The following is a 14171-nucleotide window of genomic DNA, read 5'->3' on the forward strand; positions in this document are numbered from 1 at the left end:
TTTTTCTTCCTCACAACACTATGGGTAAAGCTTAGTTTTGTTTCTGACTTGACTATCCTAAGATCCTTTAATAACTTTTTATCATTTATTTCTACTCAAATCCTCTTGACTGTGCTGGATGGACATTTAGAATCCTTTCTGATTTGAACATAAAACTCCTGCCTCCATGATGAAATTCTTACGGATTTTTTAGCCTATAATGTCCTCATTTGTAAAATTAGGCTCAATAATTCCAACTTCACAGGACTAAATGAATATGGTTAATTACTGAAGGCACGTAGAGCAGTGTGTACTTCACAGAAAGCACTTGGTAAAACGCAGTCCTCCTGCGATACTACAATGCTCCATTGTTAATGGTTACAAGAGAAAGGGGCTCCCCAGTGTGCACTGCCAAACGTATGGCCCAGCATCAATCCATCCTTGTAGTGAGTGCAGCCATTTCTCAGCAGTGGGCGACAAATAAGACCAAAAACCTCTCAGCACAGAGAGACTAGAGAAACACTGGGCTAGCCCAGGCGTGGGGCTGGAACAGCCGAGAAACCGCCCAGAGCTGGAACCCGCCAGGTGGAAGAACTACAACTCCCATAGTGCTTCACGCGAGCTTAGGGCTACTCTCTATTTTATCATTTCAGCCCCTGCGGAGGAGCTCTCAAAGACTCCGCCCCAAGGGTTCTCTGTTTGCCTTTTCAGTCGGGAGCGTGGTCCTGTCCCAGCCACCGGAAGAAACGTATAACGTCACGAGGCCTACTCGTTGTGTGGGGAGGAGTTGAAGGACGGTCTCTGACTGGGTTCCGGCGGCCCTGGAACCGCGGAAGAGGCTCTTGAGGACCGCCGCGATGCGGCGGGTCCACAAGCTCCTGGATCTGTGAGTCCACCCTGTTCCCGCCTCCTCTTCCCCCTGTCCAGCACCTCCCCCGCTCGGCGGGCTCCGCGCTGCTCTGTCTCCCTTCCCACCTCCCGGGTTCCTGATGTGTCGTCATCTACTCCTGGATGACAGTTGTTCCCTACAGGGCTGCTGGGCAGGGTTGCCGCTTTGGGCCCTGCCCGGGACATCCCCTGATGGGTGTCATCCTTGACACTTCCACGCCCCGGTAGTTCTTGGCCGTGGCCTGACTGTGACGGGAGTTGAAAACCTTGGTAGAACAAAACACAAGATGGAGCTGTCAGAAGCTTTCAGCCAACTTCCACTCAGTTACAGTAACAGGGGTAAACATTGATTCTTTGAGGCAGCATGGATTCTTGACTGCGATAACTGGGTCCAGCTCCCGGCTCTGCCTTTCACCAGCTATGTGACCGTGGGAGCGCAACAACCTCTCTCTGTGCCCCAGTGCTTGATCAACGAAATTAGTATAACACTACCGGTCTCGTGGAGTTGTAGTGAGGAAGCAATTTGACATATGTAAAGTCCTTAAAAGGATACCTAGTGTTAAAAAAAAATTCAGAGAGCCTTACTTGATACGAATATTTTTTTGAGGGAGACACAAGGAGCTCAGAGACAGGTAGTTAGGATGGCTTATAAGTGAGAGTGAGGAAGTTGTTCAGCCTTCAGGATGGTTATTACAATATAATGAGATGCAGGAGATTGAATAAAAGTGATTATGTTATACTATTTTATTTATTTTTATTTGTTTTTAGAAAAAGGGAAAGGTAAGGAGAAAGATGAAGAGAAACATTGATGTGGGAGAGAAACATCCCGGAATAGAATCAGTGACCTTTCACCTTGTGGAAGGATGAAGCCACAGAGCCAATAAACTAGGTTCTAATGTGTGCAGCACATTGTCTTCTTTTAGAAGGGAATCACAGAACCTTTTTGGACCTGGTGAAAATGAGCCTTTCAATATTGCATTAATGCCTTACCATATTGAACTATGTCATGATTACTTAGAATAAACATAAGGATGCCTTATTTAAATAGGACTCAGTGTTAGTGGTAAGTTCCTATTTAAGTTAGGCCTTTACATGGTATAAGCAATTAGGTATTTAATAAAAAGAATTTCTATGAAACAAAAAAAAGACAAAGATTAATAGTTAGAGCAATTATAAACTCAGATCCAGAGTCAAGAGCAGCCAGTAGAGAAAATTTCTGAATTTGAGCTTGAATCTTTAGGTGGTAGAATGAGGATGGCAATTTTAATCTGCTGGATTTTCCTGGTTTGCAGTTTGAATGTCTTTGATGATGTCATCAGGTGTTCGGGTGAGCTTTCTGAGTGGTCCACACAGAAGTAGGTATGAATATTGTTTACACGCAATCTGTTGTGGTCTCAGCTCTGCCATTATAGTATGAAAGCGGGTATAGATATGGCTGTGTTCAAAGAAAACTTTGTTTACAAATGCAGACAATAGGCTGGATTTGGCTGATGGACCAGAGTTTTCTCACCCCTGGTCTAAGGTAAGGATAACAGCTTTCACATTGCCCTGATCAGCCCATACTGCAGTCTCATTGTGTCTTCCAAAATTCTGATTCAGCTGGACACCCAGTGAACACCATGAGCTTTCAACTGAGCTGAAGCATCAGTGAACTACCTAGGTCCAGACATTTAGGGAAACTTCTGTGAATCAAGAGCCCTATTGAGCCAATGGCTTTGCTTCAGGCGGTATGAGTGGTGGATAAAGTGCCCCCCAAAGCTGTCACTTTTCCACAAAAAACAAAGATCCCTCTAGAGCCAGGCCAACTGTGATTTAAAAAAAATTTTTTGTAACACATCATATTTGTTTCAGGTGTACAACATAGTGACTTGAGACCTGTATACCTTACAAAGGGACCACCATGAAAAATCTAGTAACCATCTGTCACTGCACAAAGTTATTACTATAGTATTGACTATATTCCCTATGCTATACATTACATCCCTGTGACTTACTGATTTTATAGCCAGAAGTTTGTACCTCAATCCTCTTCACCTTTTTGTCCTTCCCCTTACTACCTTCCCCTTTGGTAACTATTAGTTCTCTATTTCTGAGTCTGTTTCCATTTTTATTTGTTTGTTCGCTTCTTGTTTTTCAAATTCTACAGAGAAGTGAAATCATACAGTATTTGACTTATTTCACTTATCATAATACCATCCATGTTGTCGCATGGCTGAGTAAATATTACATTGAGTATGTGTGTTTATATGTGTGTGTGTGTATATATATATGTATATGTGTATATATATGTGTGTATCCTATATATCTATCAGTAGACACCTAGGTTGTTTCCATATCTTACCTTTTATAAATAATGCTGCAGTGAACATAGGGGTACCTATATCTTTTCAAAAGAGTGCTACTGTTTTCTTTGAATAAATACCCAGAAATAAAATTGCTGGGTTGTATTGTAGTTCTGTTTTTAATTTTTTTCTATAGTGGCATACCAGTTTATCAATTTGAATATACCATTTCCATATGATCAGCAAGTCCTTTGGGTCCTTCTCATGTAAGTTATAGAGTCCAAATTGATCCATGTCAAAATAAGGATATCAGGCCATACAGTCAATCACAAGGTCTCATGCTCAGGCATTCAACAAGAGCTTATTAACAGGTTAATAGCTGCCTTAAAAAAATATGTGGTGGCAGCTGCATCAGGCAAGTAGTAATGTCGTATAGGCATACCTCATTTCATTGCCCTTTGTTTTATTGCTCTTTGCAATTTTTACAAATCAAAGGTTTGTGGCAACCCTTTGCTGAGCAAGTCTGTCAGTGCCATTTTTCCAACATTTCCTCACTTCATGTTTTGTGTCACATTTTGTTCAAACTCACAATATTTCAAATATTATTATTATTATTATATTTGTCATGGTGATCTACAATCTGTGATATTTGATGTTACTATTGTAATTGTTTGGGTCCTTGACAAACCACTTCCAGATAAGATGGCAAACTTAATTGATAAATGTGTGTAGTCTGACTACTCCATCAACTGGCCAAACCCCCTTCTCTTTCCCTCTCCTTGAGCCTCCCTATTTCTTGAGACCCAATAGTATTGACATTAGGCCAGTTAATAACCCTACACTGGCCTCTAAGTGTTCAAGTAAAAGGAAAAGTCGCATGTCTCACTTTAAATCAAAAACTAGAAATGATTAAGCTTAGTGAGGAAGGCATGTCAAGAGCCAAGATAGGTCAAAAGCTAGGCCTCTTGCTCCAAACAGCCAAGTTGTAAATCCAAAGGAAATATCCTTTAATAAAATTTAAAGTGCTACTCCAGTGAATACATGAATGCTAAGAGAGTGAAACAGCCTTATTGCTGGGTAGAGAAAGTTTTGTTGGTCTGGCTAGAAGATTAAAACAGCTACAACATTCCCCTATGCCAAAGCTAATCTAGAGGAAGGCTCTAACTCTCTTTAATTTTGTGAAAGTTGAGAGAGGTCAGAAACCTGCAGAAGAAAAGTTTGAGACTAGCGGACGTTGGTTCATGGGGTTTAAGGAGAGAAGCCATACAAGGTAAAGCAGCAAGTGCTGATGTAGAAGCTACAGCAAGTTATCCAGAAGATCTAGTTAAGATAATTAATGAAGGTGGCTACACTAAACAACAAATTTTCAATGTAGGCAAAACAGCCTTCTATTGGAAGAAAATGCCATTTAGGACTTTCATAGTTATAGACAAGAAATCAATGCCTGTCTTCAATGCTTCAAAGGACAGGTTGACTCTTTTGTTAGAAGCTAATGCAACTGGTAATTCCAAGTAAAATCCCATGCTCATTTACCATTCCAAAAACCCTAGGGTCCTTAAGGATTATGTTCAGTTTACTCTGCCTGTGCTCTATAAATGGAACAACAAAGCCTGGATGACAGCACATCTGTTTACAACATGGTTTATTAAATATTTTAAACCCACTGCTGAAACCTACTGCTCAGGAAAAGAAATTCCTTTCAAAATATTATTGCACATTGATGATGTACCTGGTCACCCAAAGGCTCTGATGGAGATGTATATGAAATTAATGTTGTTTCATGCCTGCTAACACAACATCCATTCTGCAGCCCATGGGTTAGGAGTAATTTAGACTCTCAAATCTTATTTAAGAAATACATTTTGTAAGGCTATAGCTGCCATAGATAGTGATGGTAGATGGTAAATTATAGATGGATGTGGGCAAAGCAAGTTGAAAACCTTCTGGAAAGGATTCACCATTCTAAATGCCATTCATGATTCATGAGGAGTTAAAATATCAACAACAACAGGAGCTTGGAAGAAATTTATGGATGACTTCAAGGGGTTCAAGACTTCAGTGGTGGAGGTAACTGCAGTGGGGTAGAAATAGCAAGAGAACTAGAACTTTTATTTATTTTTGCATATATTTACTTTAGAGAGAGAGAAACATCGATATGACAGAAACATTAATTGTTTGCCTCCCATACACATCCTGACCAGGGATCAAATCCAAAACCCAGGTATGTGCCCCTACCAGGGATCGAACCCACAATCCTTTGGTGCATGTGGCAATGCTCCAACCAGCTAAGCCTCCCAGCCAGGGCAAGAGAACTAGGATTTTAAGTGGAGTCTGAAGAGATGTGACTGAATTGCTGCAATCTCATTAAGAAAAACTTCAACAGATGAGGATTTGCTTCATATGGATGAGCAAAGAAAATGGTTTCTTGAGATGGTATTGACTCCTGGTGAAGATGCAATGAAGATTGTTTAAATAACAACAAAAGATTTAGAATATTACATGAACTAGTTGGTAAAGCAGCATCAGGATTTGAAAGGATTGACTCCATTTTTTTATTCCAATTTTAAAAGAAGTTTTACAGTGAGTAAAATGCTATCAGTGTCACATGCTACAGAGAAATTGTGTGTGAAAGAGTAAATCAATGTGGCAAACTTTACAGTTTTTTGTTTAATTTTAAGGAATTGCCCATGCTCGCTGCTTCAGCAGCACATATACTAAAATTAGAATGATACATAGAAGATTAGCATGACCTCTGCACAAGGATGGCATGCAAATTCATGAAGTGTTCCATATTTTAAACGAAAGAAATAAATTGCCAAAGCCACCTCAGTCTTTAGTGACCACCACCCTGATCAGTCAGCAGCCATCAACATCAAGGCAAAACCCTTCACCAGCAAAAAAGTACAGTCCACTGAACGACCAGATGATGGTTAGCATTTCTTTTAGCAATAAAGTACTTTTATACTAAGGTATGTAATCTTTTTAGATATAATATTACTACACAGTTAATAAACTACATTATAGTATAAAGTTTTATGCACTGAGAAACCAACAAAATTCATGTGACTCACTTTATTGCAATATTCGTTCTATTGTGGTGGTCTGGAACTGAGCCCACAATATCTGCAAGGTTTGCCTGTACTGGAAAAGGCTTGTCTGAATGCTCTGGTCTTTAAAGCTGTGATTTCTCTTTTTCTGCTTCTGGTTCTATGTTGTTTCTGCTGTACTCCTCAGCAGGGGACAGAGAGGTTGGTAGACAAGGAAGCTAGTTTCATGTTCCATATTACCCCTCTACATGTGGCTGTCCTAAACAGGACAGTCAGCTCTGATGCTTGTGTACTAGGGAAATATAACCATGTAACACATTTATATCAATTATACATTCAGTAGCATAAGCTGCAACAACAATTTATTGATAGACCCAAAGGGCTGCACCCATAAGATCACTTTAGCTTCTCTTCCTCACTGAGAACTTTACCCAAACCCCATCATTTGAATTTGGGTGCCTTTTCACCCTAAGGTTTCAGAGACCAGAAGCTTTTTAGAAAGATTTTATTTATTTTTTAGAGAGGGAAAGGGAAGGAGAAAGAAAGGGAGAGAAATACTGATGTGCGAGAGAAACAGCAATTGTTTGCCTCTAGCATGCCCCAGCTAGGGACCTGGCCCACAACCCAGGTATGTGCTCTGGCTGGGAATCAAATCTGCGACCTTTTGGTTCACAGGCTGGTGCTCAACTCACTGAGCCACATCAGCCAGGGCAGAGACCAGAAGCTTAATGAATGTATAAGTTATGAATTACAGCAACAGTCAACAGGAGTCTGTTATTCCATGGCTATCAGTGTGAGGAGTGCAGAGTGGTCGGAGAGGCTGGCTCGCAGGGAATCTTGGGAGCGTTAAGGGTGCTTTTTTTCTCCCTTGGCTACCTAGTCTAGTATTGGTGCCTGAGCATAGGCATTGCTTCTTCCTCTGGGTACCTCCCAGTGATCATTCCACCTCAGAGGTCTCTTTCTTTATGCCCCATTGGATACCACTGCATTTTATCTTACAGTTCTTGGTAATGTTGGCCATCTTTATGTTCAGCACACCATGATTCTCACCAGTCACATTGGACTGTGGTAGGAGCAAGATACACGAGCAGCTGGCTTTGCACTATTTGGCAAGAATTTATTATTCCCTTATTTGTTGAGGGGCTGTTCCCTGTAACTCAACAAGATGAACTTCTAATGGTTTTGATTCACCCAAAATTCAAATAGCAGGATCTATTATTTGAGTTTTGATACCATTATTTCAGCTTCGGAAGCCACAAAAATGTTGCCATTTAACTAAAGCCTCAGAGTTTGCTACCCTAATTGTCATAATAACATTTCTTTCTCCTCTCATATAGAGGAGAGTGAGCAACAACCCAACACCCTTCAGGTGGCTTGTTTCAATCCTACTTCTCATCACTGAGCCATATCAACACATAGGACAGTCGACAACTCTTACTCCTTTCACCTTCACCTACCAGCTGGGTGAGAGCCTTTGGTTCCAAACCTGAGAGTTTTCTCATATCCCCAAACCTTCCTGACAGGACTTTTTCCTTTCCTCTTCCATAAAGCTATGTTTTGGTCAGCATCCAATTTCATTACCAAACTGTCAGATCTAGGATTTGATTTTACTTCACTTATACACTAACAGATTAGACTGCTACTGTTTCGTGGATGCTGACAGAAGACACTAGATTCCTGGGCCAGAGACAAAGGACTTTGTTACTCACAGTACAGTAAATAGCATGAGCATTAATATGTTTGCCTCTGTTGCCCTTCTTCCCTAAATTCCATGGGGGTGACACAGAGGTCTCAGATGGATGCCTGCACGCACATATCTGTGGGTGCATTACAGAAAAGGAACACAGAGCTTGGGTAATATACTATCTTATAGCAAACAATATGCATATTTGCCCTTTGTCCTGGAGGGAGACAACACCTAATCTCTCAGAATTGCTTGTTGCAAACACAACCTACCTGAGAAATGACCCAAATAAAGAACAATTAGGGCTTTTCATTTGTGGCATACTCACAGAAGTGTGAAAGACCTAACTGTGACCAAAAGGCAGAAGTTGGGAAATTATCTCACTTCAATTTTTAACCCAAATTAACAATTTATAGGGATTTAAAAATATACATCAGTATGTCTCTCCCCCATACCCCCCTCTCTCTCTCACTCACACACACACACACACGCATGCACCACCCTTTCCAAGAATTGTTTAGAATCCAGTGAGATGGAAGAACTTTGTACTCAAAAGTAAGCAAACTTAAAATGACCAATTCATTTGAAAAGAAACTGCATATGTATTTGAAAGAAAAGGAATCACAGCATTCCCTATTAATGGGACTCGGATTTCTGTTAAATGGATGAGAAGGTTGATGGTATTTGAAAGACTTACAAAATGGCAGAATGAAGAAGTTCCATGAACCTGCTCCCCAGTAAAATAAGCGTGAAATTGAAAGTTACAAAACAAAAATAACCACTTCAATTCTCTGGAAATCCTCCTGAGGGCATGCAGCAAATAAAGAAACATTCATTCAGGATAATCTATTAAAATTCAGAACAGCGAGAATCTGTGGCATTTCAACTATACCTGCTTCCTCCCTGTACCACCTCCCCCACCCCAGCTTGACTGGAAGCTTCACTCCAGGTGAGTGTACCCCAGATAATGGGGCTACCTCTCCTCCAAGCTCCCAGTTGAAGGCTTCAATATCTTCCTGAGAAGGGCAGGATGCCAATGCTTCTCATCGTCTCCCACCCCAGATACTTTTTCTTAAGCTAAATTGTAGTCAAGTATGGCTAAGAGATTGGGGGGTGGTGGTGCTACTTCCACCTACCCCACACTCATAAGGCAGAGGCTTATCTCAGCATGTTATGCTGAATATACTGGGGTCTTGGTCTCCCTCATCTGAGCTCACTCATGGGTGAAATTCCCATCCTAGGAGAAGCAAGCCAAGAAAACCAGAGGTTATTGCTCAGCATCCTGCTCCTAAACCAGGGTGTCACTCAGAGAGAAGCAATCATTTTCTGTTAGAGTGGTCAGTGACATGGGCTGTGAAAGAATTCACAAAGAGAAGAAAGTATAGAGAGTAAAGTTTTTATTCACTCTCCAATAAAGGAGAGGGGCGTGGTGTGGAGAGATATGCCAGCATTGAGCGGTAGGGGCTTTGATCTTTTATTGAATTATAACTGGATTATAAAAGGGTAGTGGTTGCTACTGTAGGGTCCCTGGGCTGTTGAGAGTCTTGTAACAAGAGGCTGCAGTTTGTTTTCTTTTGCTTGTGGCTGTAGGGAGTGATTAGTCACATTCTGTTCTTGCTTTTCAGTAATTTCTAGTCCTAGGGACAAAGGCTCAGAAGGGTAAAATGGCAGTCATGTTTACCAAGGTCAAAGGCCTGCTAGGCAAATGGTGCCACGACTTTATCCTTTCATTATCCCGTTTCTCAGCTCTGAAATTGTGGCTCAGAGCTTTTTTTTTTTTACCAGAGGGAAAAGCAGGCTATAAAACAATGAATACCAAAGCTCCCAAGAAACTGACTTTATTTGAACAGAGGGTAAGTGAAATTCAAGCCTAAGAGCACTCTGAAAATCAATGGAGATTTTGGCATTAAGTAATTATGAAGAGGCTGATAGCTTTATGTAAGATACAAGATAAACATAGGCCACCAAGTTTATTAGAGAAAACCTAGGAAAGAGACATCGTACAAGAGTCTGCCTGGGGTCAGAACAAACCTTAGAAACTAACACTGCAAAGGAGTCCAAAGTGAATTAGATGACATTGCAGAACAATTTATACGCCAGGCATTGTTGAAAACATTAGAGCAATCAATCTGCAATAAGTGAATGCTAACAGCTGGCTTAACAAAATAATGAAAGAAAGAGATAGTCAAAGAGAGACCTGCCAAAATCACAGTCATTCCATCATGACAATACTTATATCCAAGGCTATGCATCATAATACAAACAACACAAGAATACTGCAAAACTACTTGTGCAAAAGAAGAGTTAACAATCAAAACTTACAAAGCATGAAAAGAAAATAGCATAAAAGAGACTCAACAGAGAATAAGAGAATTGGCTTTAGGAACACTAGATGATAGAACAATTTGAAAGGTATTTTAAAACAAATATATTAGAAATGTTCAAAAACAAAGGAATAGTTATTTTTCAGGAAAGAATGAAAATAAGATTTTTTAAAAAAATTAGAAGCCCTATGAAGGAAAAATACAGTCTTTGAAATAATATCTAAATTACCTTGTGTGTCTCATAATGGATCATAGACTGGACTTTAATACATCCCATCTATCTAAAATAAGACCTACTGGTTCCCCTTTCTTTTATACTTATGCATATATGGTAAGATGAGTCTGGGACCCTGGTGGCACCATTGAGGTCATACTGCAAGTTGGCCTTATCCTACTACTTGGCTTACTATTGATAATAGCCTTATTTAAATGCTTTAAGAGACAAATTGAACAGATTTGATTTCAGCCATCTGTTGGTCAAATTAATCTAAGTAGCTGACAGAGTGATATACTTATATAAATATTTGAGTTTAACCAAGAACGTGGATAGTTGGGATGTATAGTTGGGAGAGGCAGTCTTCCATGGACTGATTGATACATTCCTGCTGCGTATGCCCAGAGTGCAGGGCCCTGGTTGCACTTTACCTAGGTCATTTCTGAAGGTTGCGTCTGCAATGAGTAACCTTAAGAGTGAAGTATTGTCTCCTTTCAAACAAAAACAACAGGCCTGCTTCAGTTTGCTATAAAAGTGATGACTCCCCAAGCTCATTGTTCTTCTCCTATAATACAATTCACTCCATGAAAAAGCATCCATCTTAGCCCAGTAAAATTATACTGTAGGACTAGGAGGCCATGGGAAACTAACACTAATGTGAAACTCTGCATACTGTTCTTGTCGTGAATAATAAGGTTCTTTTTCTCCGATCCAGCAAAGTCATGTCTTCTCCCAGCATTCATGAAATGATAATAAGCTAATTTTTAGCCTGTAAGTAGGGTAAACTCTCAGACCCTGCACATTTCCTGAAAAAATGCAAAAATAAATAATTGGTAGTTTTTAAATCAAAAAGTGAAAGGTAAAACAATAAATTTAGCAAATTTTTTTCTAGAAGAAAACATAGGAGAATGTTTTTATGAACCAAGGACAGTAAGAGTTTATACACAGGATACACAAAAAGTAACTTGTCATAAAGAAAACACTGATACATTAGGCTACATTAGGATTTTTTTTTTCAGCAAAAAACATAATTAAGAAAGTAGAAAGGCATTTCACAGAGTGGGAGGTTGTGACGGATACCTGGCCAGCGGTATCCATTGCTGCTGCAGATGCTTGTCGAAACATGAGAAAAACATGCACAGGGACAACCGAGTCTTGTGGGGAAATAGGGATGAAGCGGCCACTCTCTCTAGTGGAGAATGTCCCATTCTCCCTCCCGAGCAGGCTTTTATTGGGTTCATTTACACAGGAATTCAGGTAAAGCTCATTAATCGTTGCCAGGAAGTAAGGATCAAACAATAGATAACAAAGAAGTCTGAGAGCCTATTTTGAGTCAGGGTCAGATAGCTAAAGAGCTGTAAAACTTTGGGGAACAAACTTACTTCTTGCTTGGACCCTTATCATTTCATTGAGAGCATTCTAAAGAAAGCAGGTTTCACAGGATTTTACATATTCTTTATTAGGCCCGATTGCCCGGGGAACCCGCCCTTTCCAGCACAGGGCTGCACCACCCTCTGTCATTGTTTCAGGCTTAGGTGGAGCAAGGGAAGTAAGGCAGCCAAGAGATTAGGAGATTTCTTGCAGACAGTGAGGTCTCAGGCTATGTCAAAGCCGAGGGGTGAGGATCCATCACCCCCTTTTGCTGTAGCCCCCAAAGTCCTTCCTTGGGGGCTTCCCATGTGATCGTGCCTGTCTTAGGTTGTTCCCCTCTTGGGGAATCTTACCCATCATTGACTAATTGACCAAGCATTGGGAGCCAGGCAGGATGAAATAAAAGGAGAAGTGGCGCTCCTCCCAGGGAGATAAGCTTTTGTCTCCTTAGTGGCTTATAGTCCAAGGTCATTCCCTCAGCCTTAGCCTTGGTGGGGGTTACAGCTTCTGATACCAGGCAGGGCAGTTCTCAACAGGAGGTATATTTGCAACATATATAACCCACAGAAGGCTCATGTCCAGAATATAAGAGGAACTCCTACATATCAGCCAGAAAAATTGTAAACTCAAAAGAAAACTGGGCAAGATACTTGAATAGATACTCCAAAACAGACCATCCAAATTAAGTAATAATCAGGTATTATAATTTAAAGCCTCATTGCATGGCTACTATACAAGGTCTGTCAAGAAAGTATCTAGACATGTAGTGTGAAAAATAGAGACATTTATTGAAAAAGACACAAGATACAAGAAACACTGTACATAGGACAATGATGCCTCAGTCCCCTTCAAAGTAGGCACCTTGGGTCTTCACACAGTTCTTCTAATCGCCATCAACTGCCCCATCATATTTTACTGAATCTCATTGATGGTCTAAAATCTCTTCCCTTTCAAAGGTATATGTGTATGTGTATACATGAGTGGGTGATTTTAGTTTTAGGAAAAGCCAGAAGTCACAGGGTACCAAACCTGGACTGTAGGGAGGCTGAGTCACCTGGTTCATTTGATGTTTCACAAAAAATCTGCACAACATGTGAGTGGGTGCATTGTCCAGACACAGCTAGCTGCATCAATGTACATGACTCTTGCAACATATTAACAAACAAAGCCAAAGATGATAGAGGAATAATAAAGCCAAACTGAGAGAGATCCAGAATGGTGGAAGAATAAGTTGAAGCTACACTAACCTTCTCCTAGGACCAAACTGGAATTATAGAAAATTATAGAAAAATTATCCTGAATAACCAACTGAATAGTAGCTAGAGAGATTCCTTATAACCATGTACAGATAGAAGAAGCTACATCATCACAAGCCAGGTAGAAAGTATGGAAGAGGCACAGCAGGGCTGGCTGGGCTCTCACAGGCAGCAGCTGAAGTCCTGGAGAGATATTTCAGTGGCCAGGTGATTACCCTGGAGAAGTGTGAGGTATAAACCCCAAGCTGAGCTTCCCAGTCTACAACACCAGAACCAGGAAAGGAACCCAAATAACATGGCTATGAAAAACAGTGTAGTGTCTGTCTATCAGGGAGAGATGGCTGGAGATGCAGAGACCCTCTTAAAAGGTCAACACACAAAATTCCATTTGCAGCCACTTACCCTGGGGTCTGACAGAGAGAGAGTAGAGTGGACTAGCAATGCATGAAGAGAGTATGGGGCTGGTGGCTCTAGGGAGAGAACTGAAGGGACAGCTGCCAGGATCCTTGTGCTGGGTCATTCCCCATACTTCCGGAGCCATCTTTCTCAGGCAGAGCATTCCCCTGTAAGTGACATCAGTCTGAGGGGAAGCAATAGCCTCCCCCACAGGAATTATTCTGTCCCACTTTATATTGCTTAAGCCCTGATGCTGAAGAGTACAACTGGAAGACTTTCACTCCTTAAGCCTAACAGAAAGTCTTCAGGCAGAGGCAAATCTCTGGGAGCTGAAGCATTAGCTGACCACCCCTACACACACACACAAGCCTGATGCTGGTAAAAGATGGCCTTGGTGTGCAGCCTGGTTCTTTCTGCACATACCCAGACCCACCAGAGGGAGACCCAAGCTGTATGGATCACTGATAGCTCAAAACATGTTACCCAGGGCCAGTTACAGACAGGGTTTGTCTTAGGCATAGATGAGTCTAGCAGTTAGGACAGGTTCTACCTAATGCATAAAAACAAACACAAAGAGGCAGCCAAAATGCGGAGACAAAGAAGCAGGCCCCAAATGAAAGAACAAGAAAATTCTCCAGAAGAAGAACTAGAAGAAATGGAGGCAAGCAATTTATCATAGTGTTTAGAGTAATGATTATAAGGATACTCAACAGCATGAAAAAAGACATAG

General features: G+C 40.9%; 1 protein-coding gene and 1 non-coding gene across 2 annotated transcripts in view; both read left to right on the forward strand.

Moving 5' to 3' along the window:
* Window positions 1-753: 753 nt before the first annotated feature.
* AMN1 (antagonist of mitotic exit network 1 homolog) overlaps window positions 754-14171 on the forward strand; it is a 50004-nt gene continuing 36586 nt past the window's right edge. Inside the window, exon 1 of the mRNA XM_045829644.1 lies at window positions 754-865. Coding sequence (XP_045685600.1) covers window positions 837-865 — 29 coding nt within the window. The 5' untranslated portion in view covers window positions 754-836. The remainder of the gene's footprint in view (window positions 866-14171) is intronic.
* On the forward strand, window positions 5844-5946 carry LOC123813191. The gene has a single exon (XR_006784684.1). It is a non-coding gene; the product is annotated as a U6 spliceosomal RNA (small nuclear RNA).

Source organism: Phyllostomus hastatus, unplaced genomic scaffold (assembly GCF_019186645.2).
Source record: "Phyllostomus hastatus isolate PE091 unplaced genomic scaffold, TTU_PhHast_1.1 phas_scaffold_93, whole genome shotgun sequence".
Taxonomy (NCBI): Eukaryota; Metazoa; Chordata; class Mammalia; order Chiroptera; family Phyllostomidae; genus Phyllostomus; species Phyllostomus hastatus.